The 15819-nt window shown below is 32.2% G+C and overlaps 3 protein-coding genes across 3 annotated transcripts; 1 reads left to right on the top strand and 2 right to left on the bottom strand.

The window, feature by feature from the left end:
- Positions 1 to 2121: 2121 nt before the first annotated feature.
- LOC116416997 lies at positions 2122 to 3485 on the bottom strand. The gene is made up of 3 exons (XM_031928004.1): positions 3375 to 3485; positions 3057 to 3278; positions 2122 to 2699 (listed from the first exon to the last, which is right to left on the bottom strand). The coding sequence occupies exon 3, from the start codon at positions 2607 to 2609 to the stop codon at positions 2214 to 2216; it is 396 nt and encodes a 131-aa protein (XP_031783864.1). The 5' UTR covers positions 2610 to 2699; positions 3057 to 3278; positions 3375 to 3485; the 3' UTR covers positions 2122 to 2213.
- Positions 2679 to 5443, bottom strand: LOC116417000. Its single transcript, XM_031928005.1, has 5 exons — positions 4857 to 5443; positions 4190 to 4502; positions 3375 to 3478; positions 3057 to 3278; positions 2679 to 2699 (listed from the first exon to the last, which is right to left on the bottom strand). The coding sequence occupies exons 1-5, from the start codon at positions 5199 to 5201 to the stop codon at positions 2679 to 2681; spliced, it is 1005 nt and encodes a 334-aa protein (XP_031783865.1). The 5' UTR covers positions 5202 to 5443.
- An 8360-nt stretch (positions 5444 to 13803) lies between these two features.
- On the top strand, positions 13804 to 15546 carry LOC100679876. The gene is made up of 3 exons (XM_031928003.1): positions 13804 to 13937; positions 14675 to 14836; positions 15032 to 15546. Exons 1-3 carry the CDS (start codon positions 13832 to 13834, stop codon positions 15544 to 15546), a joined length of 783 nt encoding a protein of 260 aa, XP_031783863.1. The 5' UTR covers positions 13804 to 13831.
- The last annotated feature ends 273 nt before the right edge of the window (positions 15547 to 15819 follow it).

Genomic DNA, 15819 nt, shown 5'->3' with positions numbered 1-15819 from the left:
TCACTTCATAAAATTTAATAAGTTAAAATAAATCTTTTACTAAAATACAATTTTAACTATTTTATAAGTTATCTATTAAAATTTACTTTTAACACTTTTGGAATTACAAAATATTTATTTATTATCTATTTCATAAAAGCTTCCTAATCAATAAATTATTTTATAATAAAAAATTAATAATTACTATTTGCAATTAAATAATTGTTTAAGTAGTTTTTTATTTATTATTTTTTGCAGAAAACAGTCTAAGTTCTAGTAATGCAGTAGAATTTTTAAATTTATTTAGATATTTATCGACTTCAAATACTAATTTAATAATTGAAAATATGTTATTTGAGTCATTTTTTTTATTTTTGTAATATTTATCATCTAAGTAAATATGCCGGACTATAGTCGAAGCGAAATTGTTGATATTTTATTGATTTTGGGAGAGTGTCGAAGAAATTATAATGCAGCAGCACAATTATATCGGAGGCGTTTCCCAAACAGAAATCATCATCCATCTCGAAGTACGATCCAGAGAATTGAACAGCGAGAGAGGCGAGGACCTCAAAGATGGTACGCTAAATGATTAAAATCTTTTCTTCTATTTTAAATTTACTACTTCGTTTAAAGTGCAACATTTTACACGCTTTCAGGATCCGGAGTCGAAAAAGTGGGTGCTGTTTGAAAAAAAATAATTTGACCTTGAAATGACCTTGTAGGACTGGCTCAAATTCGAGGTCACAATTCTCCCCCCCCCCCCCCCCTATACAACAACTTTGGTCTCTACCACTTTTTTTTAATTTGGCGTTGCTAGAGGAATTACGTAGGCGGGGTTTCATTCTGGCTGCATGACCTTGCGATGACCTTCAGTGCCGCAACCGAACATACCATTCTGAACGTAAAATTTACCGCTCTTTCCATTCCCGCAATAAAAGAATGGGGTTCCTATTTAAAAATCCAAAGTTGACCTTCAAATGACCTTGAAAAACGCATTCAAGGTCAAATCCAAGGTCACCATCGGGTTGCCCCTTCGATATCCTACAACTTTGGTCTCTACCATTTTTTCGATTGTGGCTGTCCCTGACGAGTTATGAGCGGTGCTCGTTTAAATTGGGTCACCCTGTATATAATGAGTGTATGTGCAAAAAGTTCGTTCAAAATAGTATGAATTGTAATATAAGGTTTTTCAAGAAATTTAGGCTAGGCGTAGTGTAGAATATAATATACTCAATATATATAATGAGTTTGAAAAGTTTAGTTTTTCAAGAATTTAGTAAGGGTATAGTGAAGAAATGTCAGTTTCTACCTATATTGTGCTACATAAGTATGAATGAGCATGCATGAATAAAATTAATATTATAATATAAATATTTTATTATGAAAATAAAAATTCAACATTGGTTGAAGTATAAACTGTTGTTCAATCTAAATACATTGTAAATTTCACACTTTACAGGCTTATGTGAATATTCATATCACCGATTCACAGACTCATTTTCAGTCTTTTTATAAAAAAAAAGAAAATACAAAAGTAAACTAGAAAATTAATAAGAAACGCTTTAAAGATATATCATAATTAAATGAGAAATGTTAAATCACAAATAATTTACTTTTCATTTGCCTTTCTTTGCAATGATTCTTTGGCACATTGTCTAAAGCTATATTATTTTAATCAACGTAACTATAAAATATAACTTTATAAACTATTGTGAGTTAATACTCATTTCACAGACTTATTCATCTTTTAACTAATACAAAAGCCATTGTGACTTAATATTAGTAATTCAGACTTAGTTGTCTTGTAACTAAAATAAAAAAAAAAACAGAAAACTAATAAGATGCGCTTTTGAACATATTACATAAATAATGTAAACAAAATCTTTCATTAAATTACTAAAAATGTTTTTGAATTTGCCATTTTCATGCAAATTACTTAAGTACGTATTTTTTAAGATAGCTCCATTGTTTAATATAAGATGGTTCAGTATATATGGATTCATGGTATATATATATATATATATATATATATATATATATATATATATATATATATATGTAAATTATTTTTGAAATTAAATATAGTAATTAATGCTTCAGATAATTAATATGCAACCCTACTTATAATAATGTTTACGAAAACGTTTTATATTAAATAAAGGAGCATATCTTAAAATCTTCGGAAGATCAGACTTTTTGTACATCAGGTCAGAATAATAATTATAAGATTTTTATGATTCTTCATCTGAACTAGCAGCAGGTGTTGCATCTTCCGACTGATCCTGAGATTTAGGAGACCAATCAAACAATTCATCTTCATGATCAGATAAATTCAATGTCCCCTTATCTGCACCTTGTGAAACCTGTTTATTATTTAATTCGTCCTTATCTACTATTTCTTCTGGAACTTGTGCATCTTTATCGATTTCTTGTGAAACTGGTGCACCATTTAATTTGTCATCAATAATTTCATTGGAATCCTCTTCAACATTGTTTTTAACCCTTTTAGCCGTAATTTCTTTATGGTCATCCCTCTTTCTTTTGGTTCCACTTGTTGACTCTTCCTTGACGGTTTTTAAGTCAGCAATTTTTTTTTTGTGCATAATGGTTAAACAGTCCTTTCTCATCCTCAAGATTGACTTTAACTAGTTTTCCTTTAACCTTTTTAGTAGTCTTAAACTTTGAAAAAAGCTTTTCTAGTAAATGTTCATATAACTCTATAAATAAAAAATAAAAAATAATTTACAATTTTACGATTTGAAATATTTCAAGATACTATTATTTATAATTCGTTTCAATCCGACTATATATCTAAAGAATATATTTTACAAATTGAAATAGATTTGCAATGGATTTGAACAGACTTGATTCAGAAACCGGATTGAAATAATTTTTGTTTTTAATTTGATCCAATACGAAATTTTGAATAGGGATATATTTTGTTTATAATTTTAGAACAGTATGTGTAAAAAATTGTATATTTTATTCTGTTTTGATCGAAATAAATAAGAAGGTTGTATTATATATCAAGATTATTTATATTATTAAAGTATATTTATATTAATGACCCTTACTTTCACATGCGTTGATTTTTTTTCGTCCAATTTTTTAACAGAGTTTCTGTTGCCTTTTCCTTTTTTGTTACTCTCATTTCCCGTAATGGTACTTGTGAGAAGAATTTCTTCATCGAAAACGGCAATTAGAATATTACCAGCTAATTGACGAGCAGTTGCTGATTTGGTATTTATTCTGTTATATGCTATTTCTGGTATCCACTCATCATTACCAATATGAACCTATAAAACAATTGTAGAAATGTACAACTTCTAGTAATTTATAAATATTTCAAACCTATATCAATACAATGTATGAACATGTAAACAATAAATTACCCTTCGGATGTTGTCAGTAGTTCTGGTTCTCAGAAAAGATGGAAAATTACTGTCGTAGCCATCATTGGTACTCTCTTTACCATTGGCTAATTTTCTAATCTCATCTGTTTGAATCATAAGTATAATATGAATTAGTATAAACTATTTTTGTGATTGTGCTACTACTTCCCTTTTGAAAAGAAATACGTATTTTTTGTATGTGATTTTTGTGCACAATAAAATTATGTACCTCTGCATGTACTAATTTGGGAGCGCAGTTGCATACAAAAGTATGTGATAAATAAGGTACAGAATAAAAATACCAAAATTACTTATCGATTTTAAGCATTTTCAAATAAAAATAATTAAAAAGTTTTAATAAATTTAACTTTTTATGCATCTGATGCGCAATAATCGAAGTACCATGCGAATAGTAACGCCAAAAATAGGTAATATGTCTATGTTAAATATCATATTAATTTAAATTTTATATACAAATTAAAGTAAAACGTCAGATAATATAGACATACAACCTATTTTTAGTGTTAACTATTCGCATGGTACTTCGATTATTGCGCACCAGGAATATGAAAAATTAAATTTACATTTTTAATTATTTTAATTTAAAAAGGCTTAAAATCAATATGTAATTTTGGTATGTATTTGTACTATGTACCTTTATCACATACTTTTGTATGCAACTGCAGTCCCAAATTAGTACATGCAGAGGTACATAATTATATTATATGTAGAAATATCACATACAAAAAATACGTAACAAAAATACGTATTTCTTTTTAACAGGGTTAAAATGACAAAAGAAAAAATTTCTATACCTTTTTGTTCTTCACATTTTTCGATTAAATGATTTTGAAGATTCTCATTTAAATCCATTAATCTCTTTATTTCTTTTACTTTCTCTTCTAATTCCAGTTTTAACTCCTTTTTTCGTTTCTCTAACTGTGCATTTTCACTTTTCAATTTTTTAATTGTGTTCTTCAATGTACTTATATCGCCATCAGTTTGCAATGCAGGAACTTCGTTGTCACTTTGAAAATTTTCAGGTACTTTCTTCTTAGTTTCTGATGCAGTCATTTTTATCTTTATTAAATCTTGAAATGGAATGTTAACCATCTCATTTCTTACTATCTGCAAATAATATTGATTTAAAAATTTTTGTATTTAGTGAAAATTACAAATGTCAGATCTAACAGAACTTTTTGTGTTTAATTGCCATAAATTTTATATAGAGAGTTGTTGTTATTAAAAACATTATTTAAAGAGATAATATAATATATATACACCTAAAAATTCCCAAAATATAAATTTTTTACACCACTATTCATAATCTACGTACAATTAATTTTTATTTTTGTAAGTATTATTAAACAAAAGAGAGATTTTGAGTAATTATGAAGCTATTTAAATTAATTATATCTCAGCAGCTTATGCTTAAAAAAAAATATTCGAAAATTATAAATAAAGTCACTTTATAATACATACCTTTGGTTTAATTTTATCACTTTTCGTTTGAACAACTTGAATTTTGTTTTCTTTACTTTGTTCACCATCCGTTTGTATCTCTACTTTATACTCCGTTTCTTTTCTACTAATTTTTTTTTTTACAAATTCAGTCTCGTTATCATTAGTCTTCTGCTTTTCTATAAACTGAGGAAAATCAGATTTGAATCTAATGCTTTCATTCCCATTTTCTTTATTATTTAATAACTGCAATCGAGATTTGTTGCTTAAATCTTCCTCCATGTTATCAAGCTGCGATTGACTTTCATCATTGTTTTCCTCTCTAGTCTCAGTAGTGTTATTATTTGTTGTTAATTCTTCGTCCATGTTATTAATGTTATCTAACTGCGATTGACTTTCATCATTTTTCTCCTATCTATAAGTCTCAATGTTATTAGATTCAGATTGAGTTATGTCTACTTTTTCTGTTTCTTCGTTAACTTTATTAAGCTTTGGTTTATGAACACTCTTAGTATCGTCATTTTTGTCATCGACTGTATTCTCGTACTACAAACGTTTATAAAAACAACATATTTGTTTGAATAAATTATTATGAATATATTAAAATATAATTTGTATTATATATTTTTAACAGTTATTTCTGTAAACTCTCTAGCTGCTTCAGTAAATCATCAGAAGTATCGGCTGTTTGTGACTTTGAGTGGTCATTATCACTTTGCAATCTTTTAAGTTTTATTTCCAAGCGCCTTTCTAGCAATGAATTCTATAAAAAAAATTATAAAATATTTATTTAGTATATAGTCAGTATAAAAATAAGATGCATGCTCGAGTCATGAATTCAAATTAAAAAACTTATCCAAACTAAAATATATGCATGTAACTTAAATATTTGCCGTAAACTTAATTACCTTACTGACGTTGCTTGCTTGTACATTACTTGTGGATGATTTATTTTCTACATCGGAATCATTCTCAGATGCTGATACTAGCAGTTTTCTGGGTAGGTTAGATATTCTCCGAGGATCTTTACTGGCAATAACTCTTTCCATCTCTTCTTTAGAATCTATCAAAAATATGTAGTCTTTTATTATAACGTACCTTTATTATTATTATGTAATTAAGTGTTGGCAAGTCTTCGCGCCGCTTGCCGTCTATAGTAGACTACAGGGCTAATCTAGCGCCACCATGCGGGCAGCGCTAGGTATTCACGCGTGCTCTGCAAAGTACCCACTCTCCTGCCGACCGCTCTCGAAGCAACAGCTCCGTCGCCCGAGTTATATATATAAGAAGAAAATAAAGAGAGTTATAACAGAATATTAGAGCCTTGTTTAATTACGAGTTCTTCTCACCAACCATCCAACTCGGATTAATCTAACAGGTTGTGGGCCAGCTCGCTGGAATAGAGGAAGAACCGAGAAGAAGACGACTCAGAAGTTTTTATTTTTATCTTTGTTCAGAGGAAAATAAATCAGACGTATCAGAGGTCTAGAGGACAAATTTCAGAAGAAAACGTAAGTACAAGCTTTTGTAAGGTGTAGTCAGAGTAGTAATCAGATATAGCAAAAGAAAGTTTAATTTTTGATCGGTTTCGGGAGTGTGTTGTGTTACCGCATCGACAAGAAAAATGAGAGTTGCGTAAAGAATAGTAGGAAAAGACAGTGCGGTGTCTTAATAATTACAGAATAGATCAGAAGGTTATAGAAAATCAAAAGTCTTAACACGAGACAAAAGCGCGCGACAACGAAACGCACGAGAGCTCGCCGGCAAAAGCCTGCACGAGCCGATTCCGGGAATCGGGGGGAGGTGAGCCGCGACTAGCGACGCTGTCAGAGTCGAGCGCACGGTTTGTTGTGCTCTCTTTCTCTCTCTCTCTCTCTCTCTCTCTCTCTCTCTCTCTCTCGGAATCAAAACAAATTTTACACGCACGGATTTTTCTCGTAAATTTTTTTTTCTCCTTTTTGAGTTTCAAAATATATGGTCTAATCAGAATCAGACGTAACGGATTAGATTGGCTATCGGTGTATATATGTAATAAATAAAATCAGAGAAAAATAATTCCAGTTATATCGTTCTCACTCCTATTCAGAATGTCAGAGTTATTCGAGTAAATCAAAAAGCTTCAATTTTTTTGTTGGCTTATTAGTGTTCAGATGCACTCGAATAAATTTTAAAAACACGCCTTGATAGAAATTTCAATGAAACGGCGGTGCAGTGAATTTGAATTTCTATAAAATTTAAAATTATCAAAAGATAATTACACTTTCTTTCGTGATTTCTTGGACGACATACGCGTGTGCGATCGCCCCCTCGCAAATTATTAAGTGAATTGCGTTCGTTTACTTAGACTGGGAGGGAGCACGTGTGTGGCGTCCGGGAGGCACGGTGCTAGTGCTTGATTTTCAAGCTTGGTTTGACTTGCAGTGCGGTCTAACTTGGCAGAAATCAAAGAAAACTGTCAGAGTGAGCATTCTAACTTTATTTCAGAGGAAAAGAACATCAGAAGCGTTATGTCTGATTGGAGTCTTTCAGACCCATTACCATCAAATGAGAAAGAGGTGGCCAACGAAGGCAACGAAAATCAAGTGGACGATCATTTGAATATCCACCAAGGTACAAAGTGTTTTTAAATCAGAATATAAACAATTAATTCAGAATCAGAAGTTAGGTCTAAAATTCAGAGTTCAAATAATAAATAAAAATTGAATGCTAATCAGAGAAATTGTTTATAATACAGATTCAGATATAGAAGGGTATACACCCCCGGGTACACCCCCAAAAAGAGATATGGAGGGAAAGTCTCAACCTACTGACTCACAAATGGAGTGGAGAATGGATAATCTGGAGATCAAAGATCAAACAGTAGCCATACTCGATATGAAGGAAAATATTGACAACCTAAACACCGTCATACAGAAACTCACAGAACAAATAGGAAAATTAACTTCAGAGGTAATTATCCACCCTGCCAGTTCCACACTCAGAGACATAAGTGAGACAGAGTTTAGTAACAATATCAATTCAACAAACTTATCAGACGGAACAAGCGCATTAGGCGACCTCAGCAGAGCTTGTAATGAACTCAGACGATCTATTGCCCTAAACGCAACTAATTCAAAAATAAACATAAAGAGAAATTATAAATTAACAAAAAAAGTATCACTTAACATTTGGTTAGACAATATAAATGCTGAATTAAAAGCTAATAATCTTGCAGACATACTTGACGATTCTCAACAATCAGACGTTTCAGAGACAGTAATAGAAAGACAAAACAGAAAAGACCAAGTCAGAGACATTCTAATAAGTCGCGTAGATGATTATTACCATAATAAGATTTTACAAATAAAAGACCCATTAGAAATAGTGATTAAAATCAAAGAGTTCAGACGAGCAGAGGCCAATGTTACCGATTCTTCAGTCAGAGAAAAATTATATAGTCTCAAAATGAACAATAGAGAATCAGTAAACGAATTTTGCGATCGTTTTGACTCTACTATCAGAGATTTTGAAAATTGTATTACCAAAACACCTCTGACGGAGGAAGAGATAAGATCGGCCTTCTTTCAAGCTGTTAGTATAAAATTTAAAGAAATCAGATCGGCCAATATTATCAGACTTCAAGCAACCAAATCAGAGATGAGCCTTGATGACATAAAAACTTTGATACTACAGCTGGAATCAGACAGACGCAAATCAGACGGTCAGCCTTCAGACGACAGGCAAAAAAATTGCAGCTAAACAGGCGATAATCACAGACAAGTGTTATCGCTGCAATAAGGTGGGACACAGAGTAGCCTTTTGTCCTCTTAAAGAGTACAATCTATGGTACTGCTTTTATTGCCAGGCTGTAGTAAAATCTTATACATATAACAACACAAACACAACAGTAATAACTTCAGAGGTAGAGGTAACAGAGGAAGGGGTGGTTATAATAATGTCAGAGGTAGTGGAAATAATGTAAGAAGGGGATCTTTCAAACGCAAGGTCGATATACAAACACCAGGCCGAAATCAGAAGAAGGGATACAAGGTCAAAGCGATGCTAACAGGTAACAACACACATATAATTAATAAAACACCTACAAAACTAGTACTTATTGCGGACTCTGGCGCAACAGAGCATATAGTAAATAAGAGCATAATTTTAAGTAACTTCAGAAAAAGTTCAGGCGAATATATCAGAAGTGCAAATAAAAATAAATCTGCAAACATCTCTATAGTCGGCAAAGGAGATTTAATTTTAAAATCAGAATCAAATGAAAATAACAAAATAATTTTGACAAATGTAATTTCTGCCAAAAATATTTCAGACAATCTGATCTCTCTCAGACGTTTTGCAGACGTAGGTTTGAGTATTTATTTGGATAATAAAATACTTAAAATCTACGATAAAAATTCAGACGAAGAGTATTTAGCTGGGACGTATGAAAAGCCAAACTGGATAATTTCTTTAAACGTAGCAAAACATGAACAATCAGATGAGCAACAAGAAGTCTACGATAAGTATTCATGCACGGCTAACATAGTCTCGGTAGACGAGTTCTTGCAGCAATCTCAGTCAGATATCAAGGATCTTGAGGATCAAAACGAATCAGATGAAACTAACGCATCAGAGGGAACTCAGATGAATCCGACTGAGATTGGGAGGGAGAAGCAGCAAGAACGAACTGTACAAGAATCAAATTCATCTAGTCAGAGAGAAGTTTGTGATACAAACTTAGATGAACAAATTCTGAACAGGAAAATCCTAAACATAGACGACTCGTCAGACGAAATGCTGAAATATCTACAAAACAATGTGAACAACAAATCAGATAGACAAGAAAAGAAGCTGAACGAAGGAATGCTGTGGCATATCAAATTAGGTCACGCTTCTCTGCAATATTTACTATTGCTACAAAAGTCAGAAGATAAACTCAGAAAGGTAAAATTCGACAAGTCCATTACAGACTGCGAAGTTTGCGTCCTAGCAAAAATGGAAAACCTGTCGTTCTCAGAAGTCAGAGTCAGAGCAACAAGGCCATTAGAAAGGATACACACAGACACAATGGGACCAATTAAACCAGTCTCGTATCCTGGGGAAAATAAATTCATAATAGGATTTATAGATGATTACACCAGATTTGCCAAAGCATACTCTACTAAACACAAAAGTGAAGCTGGAGATTGCTTAGAAAAATTCTTGGTAACTACAAGAAATTTACTGGGCAAAGAAGAAAAAGTGTGTTTCATCCGAACGGACAATGGCACTGAATTTACTGGAGGTAAATTTTCAGAAGTTATGGAAAAGGAGAAAATTGAAGGAGAGTTCGCACCTCCTTACACTCCACAACATAATGGAACCGCTGAAAGGTTTAACAAAACCATACAGTGGAAAATCAGAGCGCTCATGATAGACTCTGGTCTACCCAAGAGCATGTGGATACTAGCTTTGGAAGTGGCGGTCCATATCTATAATAGAACTCCACACAAAGGAATCGATTCAGAGATACCAATCAAGAAAATGGTTCCAAATGGAAACATGCATCTAGACAAAATCAGACGTTTCGGATGTTTGGCCTATGTCAAAATACCGAATGCGACGAACAAGTTTTCAGACAGAGCAATCCGTACAATCATGGTTGGATATTCTCAAACTGGTTATGTTTTGTGGCACTCTGAATCTCAGAGATTCATTACATCCAGACACGTGAGATTTAATGAAAAACTGGTGTATAGGGATGTGTATAAAACTGACCTAAGAGAAAAATCAGAGACACTAGAAATATCAACAGATGTTGTCAAAACACAACCAGATATACCAAAAGATTCAAAATCAGAGAAAGAGAAAAATCAGAAGAGAAAAGCAGAAGACAAAAATTCAGAAGAGAAAAGCAGAAGACAAAAATTCAGAAGATTCAAAGGCTAAGAAACCTGAACCAGAAAAGCGACCTTGTCTAGAAAGAAAAGCGAAGACAAACAGACGAACTTGGACACATCTCAGAGAAGCAGTAGTCGAAGTAGAAAATACCAATCACGATCTGCCACAAGTATCTACTCCAACTGGAGAAACCAGAGATACACACTCAGAAGAAGATGAACTTGGACATATTTTTATAGCACGAACGAACAGAGATCCTGTCAGTTATAAAGAAGCTATTGAATCAGACGACAAACATAAATGGTCAGAAGCAATAAAACAAGAGTTAAAGTCTATGGAAGACAACAATGTGTGGACAATAGTAGACAGACCCTCTCTAGACAAAGATGGCAAAAAGGCACACATCATTGATTCCAAATGGGTATTCAAAAGGAAAATCTCAGAAGACGGTCAGACGACTTACAAAGGAAGATTAGTTATCAGAGGATTCAAGGATAGAAAAGAATATGAACTCAGAGAAACTTACGCACCAGTCTCAAGATTGCCAATCGTTAGAGCGACTTTTGCAATCATTAATAAGTTAAATTTAACTGCTTATCAGATGGACGTCAAGACAGCATTTCTGAATGGAACGCTTGAAGACGACATATTCATGGAAATACCAGATGGTATACAAATAGACCCATCCATTAAGAAAAATAAAGTATGTAAACTCCAAAAATCCTTGTATGGCCTCAGAATAAGTCCCAAGCGATGGAACAAACGCTTCTCAGAAGTTGCTTTGGAACTTGGACTAGAAAAGGACATAAATGAACCATGTCTGTTCACGTGGAGATTACAAAATCAGATGGTAGTATTACTGCTATATGTAGACGACATCATTCTAGCAGGCAACAATCAGACGAAACTAAAACAGATAAAAGAAAAATTATGTTCTACCTTTCAGATGAAAGACTTAGGAGAACCTAAATTATTTTTAGGCATGAAAATAACCAGAGACAGAGATCAGAAAATATTAAAACTGTCACAATCAGAGTACATAGAGAAATGTCTTGAACGTTTCAATATGAAAGATAGTAAGCCACAGAAAACACCTATGGTTACAAGACAGGTTCGAAAAAGAGAACTCATAAATTCAGAAGAAGCTCAGATAGCAACTCATGCACCGTATAGGGAAGCTATAGGAAGCTTACTATATCTGGCAGACCTGACCTGATATTGCATTTGCAGTAAACTTTCTATCAAGAAAACAGCTGTCACCCACTGAAAGTGACTGGAAGGAAGTAAAAAGGATTTTCAGATACCTCAGAGGAACCTCAGAAATAGGTTTGATTTTCAGAGCAGAAAATGAGTATATGGAAGCAATGACAGACACTAGCTTTAGAGATTGTGAAGATTCATCTTCAACTGGAGGATATGTAATAAAATTGTATGGCGACTCAATTATGTGGAGAAGCTATAAACAAGTTTACGTATCACTCTCTACCTGCCAAGCTGAGTACTTGGCAATGAGCAATGCTTGCCAAGAAATTGTATCGTTGGATAAAGCTATCAGAGATATAACAGGGAAAACTATGTATCCTGTTACCCTGTGGTGCGATAACAAATCTGCAGGGGACTGCACTCAGATGGAAGGAAATCACAAGTTGAAAAACTTTGATGATGATCTGGAAACAATTCAGAGAAAACTACAAATCAGAGAAAAGACAGGGAGTAAAAGTCACATGGCAGAAACACACGGAGACTAGATAAAACAGTGTGTCCTAAAGGGACAAATCAGAGTTAAATGGATATCTACTACCGACAATGTGGCAGACATTATGACTAAACCTCTGCCTAATGATACTCATAAATATCTCAGAGATAAAATATTGAACATAGAAATTCACACTTAATTATAATTTTCAGAGTTTTATTTATATATATATATATATATATATATATATATATCAGACGAATAAGAATTTTTGTACATATTTCAGATACAGGAAACCAAGGAGAAACTAACTCAGAGTAAAGTTCAGAGAATAAAAAACGCAGACGTACAGGAGGACAAGCGCCCCGAAGGGAGGGAGTGTTGGCGAGTCTTCGCGCCGCTTGCCGTCTATAGTAGACTACAGGGCTAATCTAGCGCCACCATGCGGGCAGCGCTAGGTATTCACGCGTGCTCTGCAAAGTACTCACTCTCCTGCCGACCGCTCTCGAAGCAACAGCTCCGTCGCCCGAGTTATATATATAAGAAGAAAATAAAGAGAGTTATAACAGAATATTAGAGCCTTGTTTAATTACGAGTTCTCCTCACCAACCATCCAACTCGGATTAATCTAACATTAAGAAAATATGTTGTATATATATATATATATATATATATATATATATATATATATATATATATATATAATATATATGTGTGTGTGTGTGTATATATATAGCAGATACGATTGTATATTATATATAAATTATGCTATAGCAATTCAAAAAACACATATACGTACTTGCTTGAAGCAAAATAACTCCTTTACACACATTATTATAATATTCGATTTTATATTTTACATTGTTTTTGTGTCTTCTGGTTAAAATCTTTTATTTTGTTAATATCCACAATAGTTTTTTTGCCATTCATAGGCCCAGCTATAAACTTGACATATGCTACAGGCATTTTGTCTGACTTTTAAAAAATTATTAATTATATTAATTATAAATGAAAGCATTCCATTTTTGATCGTCAATAACAGCAAAACATTATATTTCAATATGGCCGAACACGGAAAGGCGGGATATCAGGAACGCGGCGTATTAGTATAGTATATATAGTGATATATATAGTCTCGACAATATAGTCGACTCATGTCGACTCGCATAACGTCGACGCGACGACAGCGCACTCTGGCCTATAACGCATGCTCAATCGCAGTAATATTTATGCCGACAGTCGAAAAGGGTTATAAAATATATATGCGCGTGTAGCGTACTTTAAAGTATGAATTCATGCGTAAAATCTAGTTTATAATAAATTACATATTCTTTTTAGTTAATATATATTTATACATTTGAAAAAAATGAACTTCGAATCATCTGAATCATCAAGCAGTGATCCAAAACCACGGCCAAAACAAAGACGGTACAATGCTGGAATGTTTAAAAATTACGAAACAGATTACCGTTTGAAGTACAAAGATGCTCGTTCCAGATATAAGTGGGATTCCTTCGGAAAAAACAATGAAGATACTTTAGTAACAGGTAAGGTTAATATATATATATATATATATATATATATATATATATATATATATATATATATATATATATATATATAATTCAAACTAAAAATAAAAATAAAAATCTGTTTTGAAATCAAGTTGAATCCATTTTAATCCGTGTGAAGACTTTTGAATCCGTAATAATTATGACATGGATAACAACGGATTGAAACGGATTCATTCTACATATTACTATGGTTTATAACGGATTGCATTTTCATCCATTTAAATCCTATATTTTATTACTAATGTTTACTTATTATTCCTAAATAATGCTAGAATTAATTAAAAAATACTATTCATTTATTTTGATAAAAAATTAATATTCATATCGATCCGGATACCACGTTAAATAAAAGGATTGAAACGGATTAAGAAAAACCAATCTGTTTCAATCCGTTTTTGAATCCGTTTTAGTTCATTCGAATCCTTTATAAATCCGTTTCAATCCATGAAATATATTTTTTCAACTTAGTTGCATTGAAACTGATTGAAACGGATATCTCATAAAAAATGAGATATCCGTTTTTTGAACATTGTAGGTACGTTTGAATACGTTTCGATCCTTTTTTTAACGAGGGATAGATATCAGTTTTATAAATAGTCATCGTGGGTCATTTTTGTAATATGAACTGTTTTTAGCTTTTTCTTGTAAACGCGTTAAAAATAAAATTGCTTATTTCATATGAATTATAGTGATTATTATTATTTTCTTAGCTAATAGCAGCACCAGCTACTCTTCAGCTGTAGTAAGTGGAAATGAAACTAATGAAAATGTAGAGCAATCAATAAGTCAGAGAATTGAATCAGCTTTGACTGAAAGTGCAAATATTTGTGAAGAACAGAATCAAATATCTCCTAATGATATTAAAAATACAGGTAAAATATGTATCGTATTGTTAAATTTCGTATTAAAACGGACTGAATAGAATGCTAACCATTTTAATCCGATCCAGTTCGTTGTAATATTTCATAAATTCGTTTTAATCCGAAAAGACAGCTAGTGTAATACTATTTTTAATTTTTAAATATAAATTGTAATAATTAATCTAGTTTATTTATTTATTTACCTAGATGCAGTTAGAAACAATGACATGGAAAATGAATCAACTTATGACATTGAAGAGCGCTATAGTGACGATGATGCAATTAGTGATTTATTTTCAAATGATATCCGAGATACTGATGATTTCTCATTTCGAACTACTGATACTGACAATAGTGAGGCAAATGAATTCGATTATGAAGATCAGCAGTTCGACGATCGTAAAATAATGTTTGAAACTTCGAAATTGACTATAAATGATGTAATGACGTTAGTTATGGCTTTTTCAATAAGATTCAAGATATCAGAGGTAGGAAGATCGGAATTAATAAATATGATTAAATTATTTGCTGGACCACAAGTTAATGATATAAATATTTCTAAGTATAGATTTCAACAAAAATTTGATCCACCAAATGAAACAAGTATGATTCATTATTACTGTATGAGTTGTAAGCAACAAATTCTATACTATATCAACTTAAAAGAGCGATTTAGGAAACAAAAAAAACGTGTGCTATATGTAACGCTCAATGTGAAATAACAACGAAATCGAAGAATTATTTCATGTCTGTCGATTTGAAGCATCAACTGAAAATGATGTTTGATTCCGTAGAAATTAAAAAAGAAATATTTGATTTTATTAATAAGATGGATAATAGAAACAATGATGAGATCGCTATTAGAGATATTTATGATAGTGAATTGTATAAAAAAATAAATAGTGATACAAATATGAAGTACCAGAGATTAGAGGAGAGATTGCCGATGAGCATGGGCGAAAGCGTGCCGCGCGATATGCAGTCGTAAGCTACTG

Source organism: Nasonia vitripennis, assembly GCF_009193385.2.
Source record: "Nasonia vitripennis strain AsymCx chromosome 3 unlocalized genomic scaffold, Nvit_psr_1.1 chr3_random0014, whole genome shotgun sequence".
Taxonomy (NCBI): domain Eukaryota; kingdom Metazoa; phylum Arthropoda; class Insecta; order Hymenoptera; family Pteromalidae; genus Nasonia; species Nasonia vitripennis.
This window is presented reverse-complemented; position numbering and strand designations above follow the sequence as displayed.

Bases quoted from the DNA above. Each gene is read 5' to 3' on its own strand.
- LOC100679876 (XM_031928003.1), top strand. From the start codon at position 13,832: ATGTTTAAAAATTACGAAACAGATTACCGTTTGAAGTACAAAGATGCT. The intron at 13,938-14,674 runs GTAAGGTTAATA...TTATTTTCTTAG, and splicing joins TGAAGATACTTTAGTAACAG to CTAATAGCAGCACCAGCTAC. The intron at 14,837-15,031 runs GTAAAATATGTA...TTATTTACCTAG, and splicing joins TAATGATATTAAAAATACAG to ATGCAGTTAGAAACAATGAC.
- LOC116417000 (XM_031928005.1), bottom strand. From the start codon at position 5,201: ATGGACGAAGAATTAACAACAAATAATAACACTACTGAGACTAGAGAG. The intron at 3,479-4,189 runs GTATAGAAATTT...TGATTCAAACAG, and splicing joins AAAATGTGAAGAACAAAAAG to ATGAGATTAGAAAATTAGCC. The intron at 3,279-3,374 runs GTAATTTATTGT...ATTGTTTTATAG, and splicing joins CTACTGACAACATCCGAAGG to GTTCATATTGGTAATGATGA.
- LOC116416997 (XM_031928004.1), bottom strand. From the start codon at position 2,609: ATGAGAAAGGACTGTTTAACCATTATGCACAAAAAAAAAATTGCTGAC.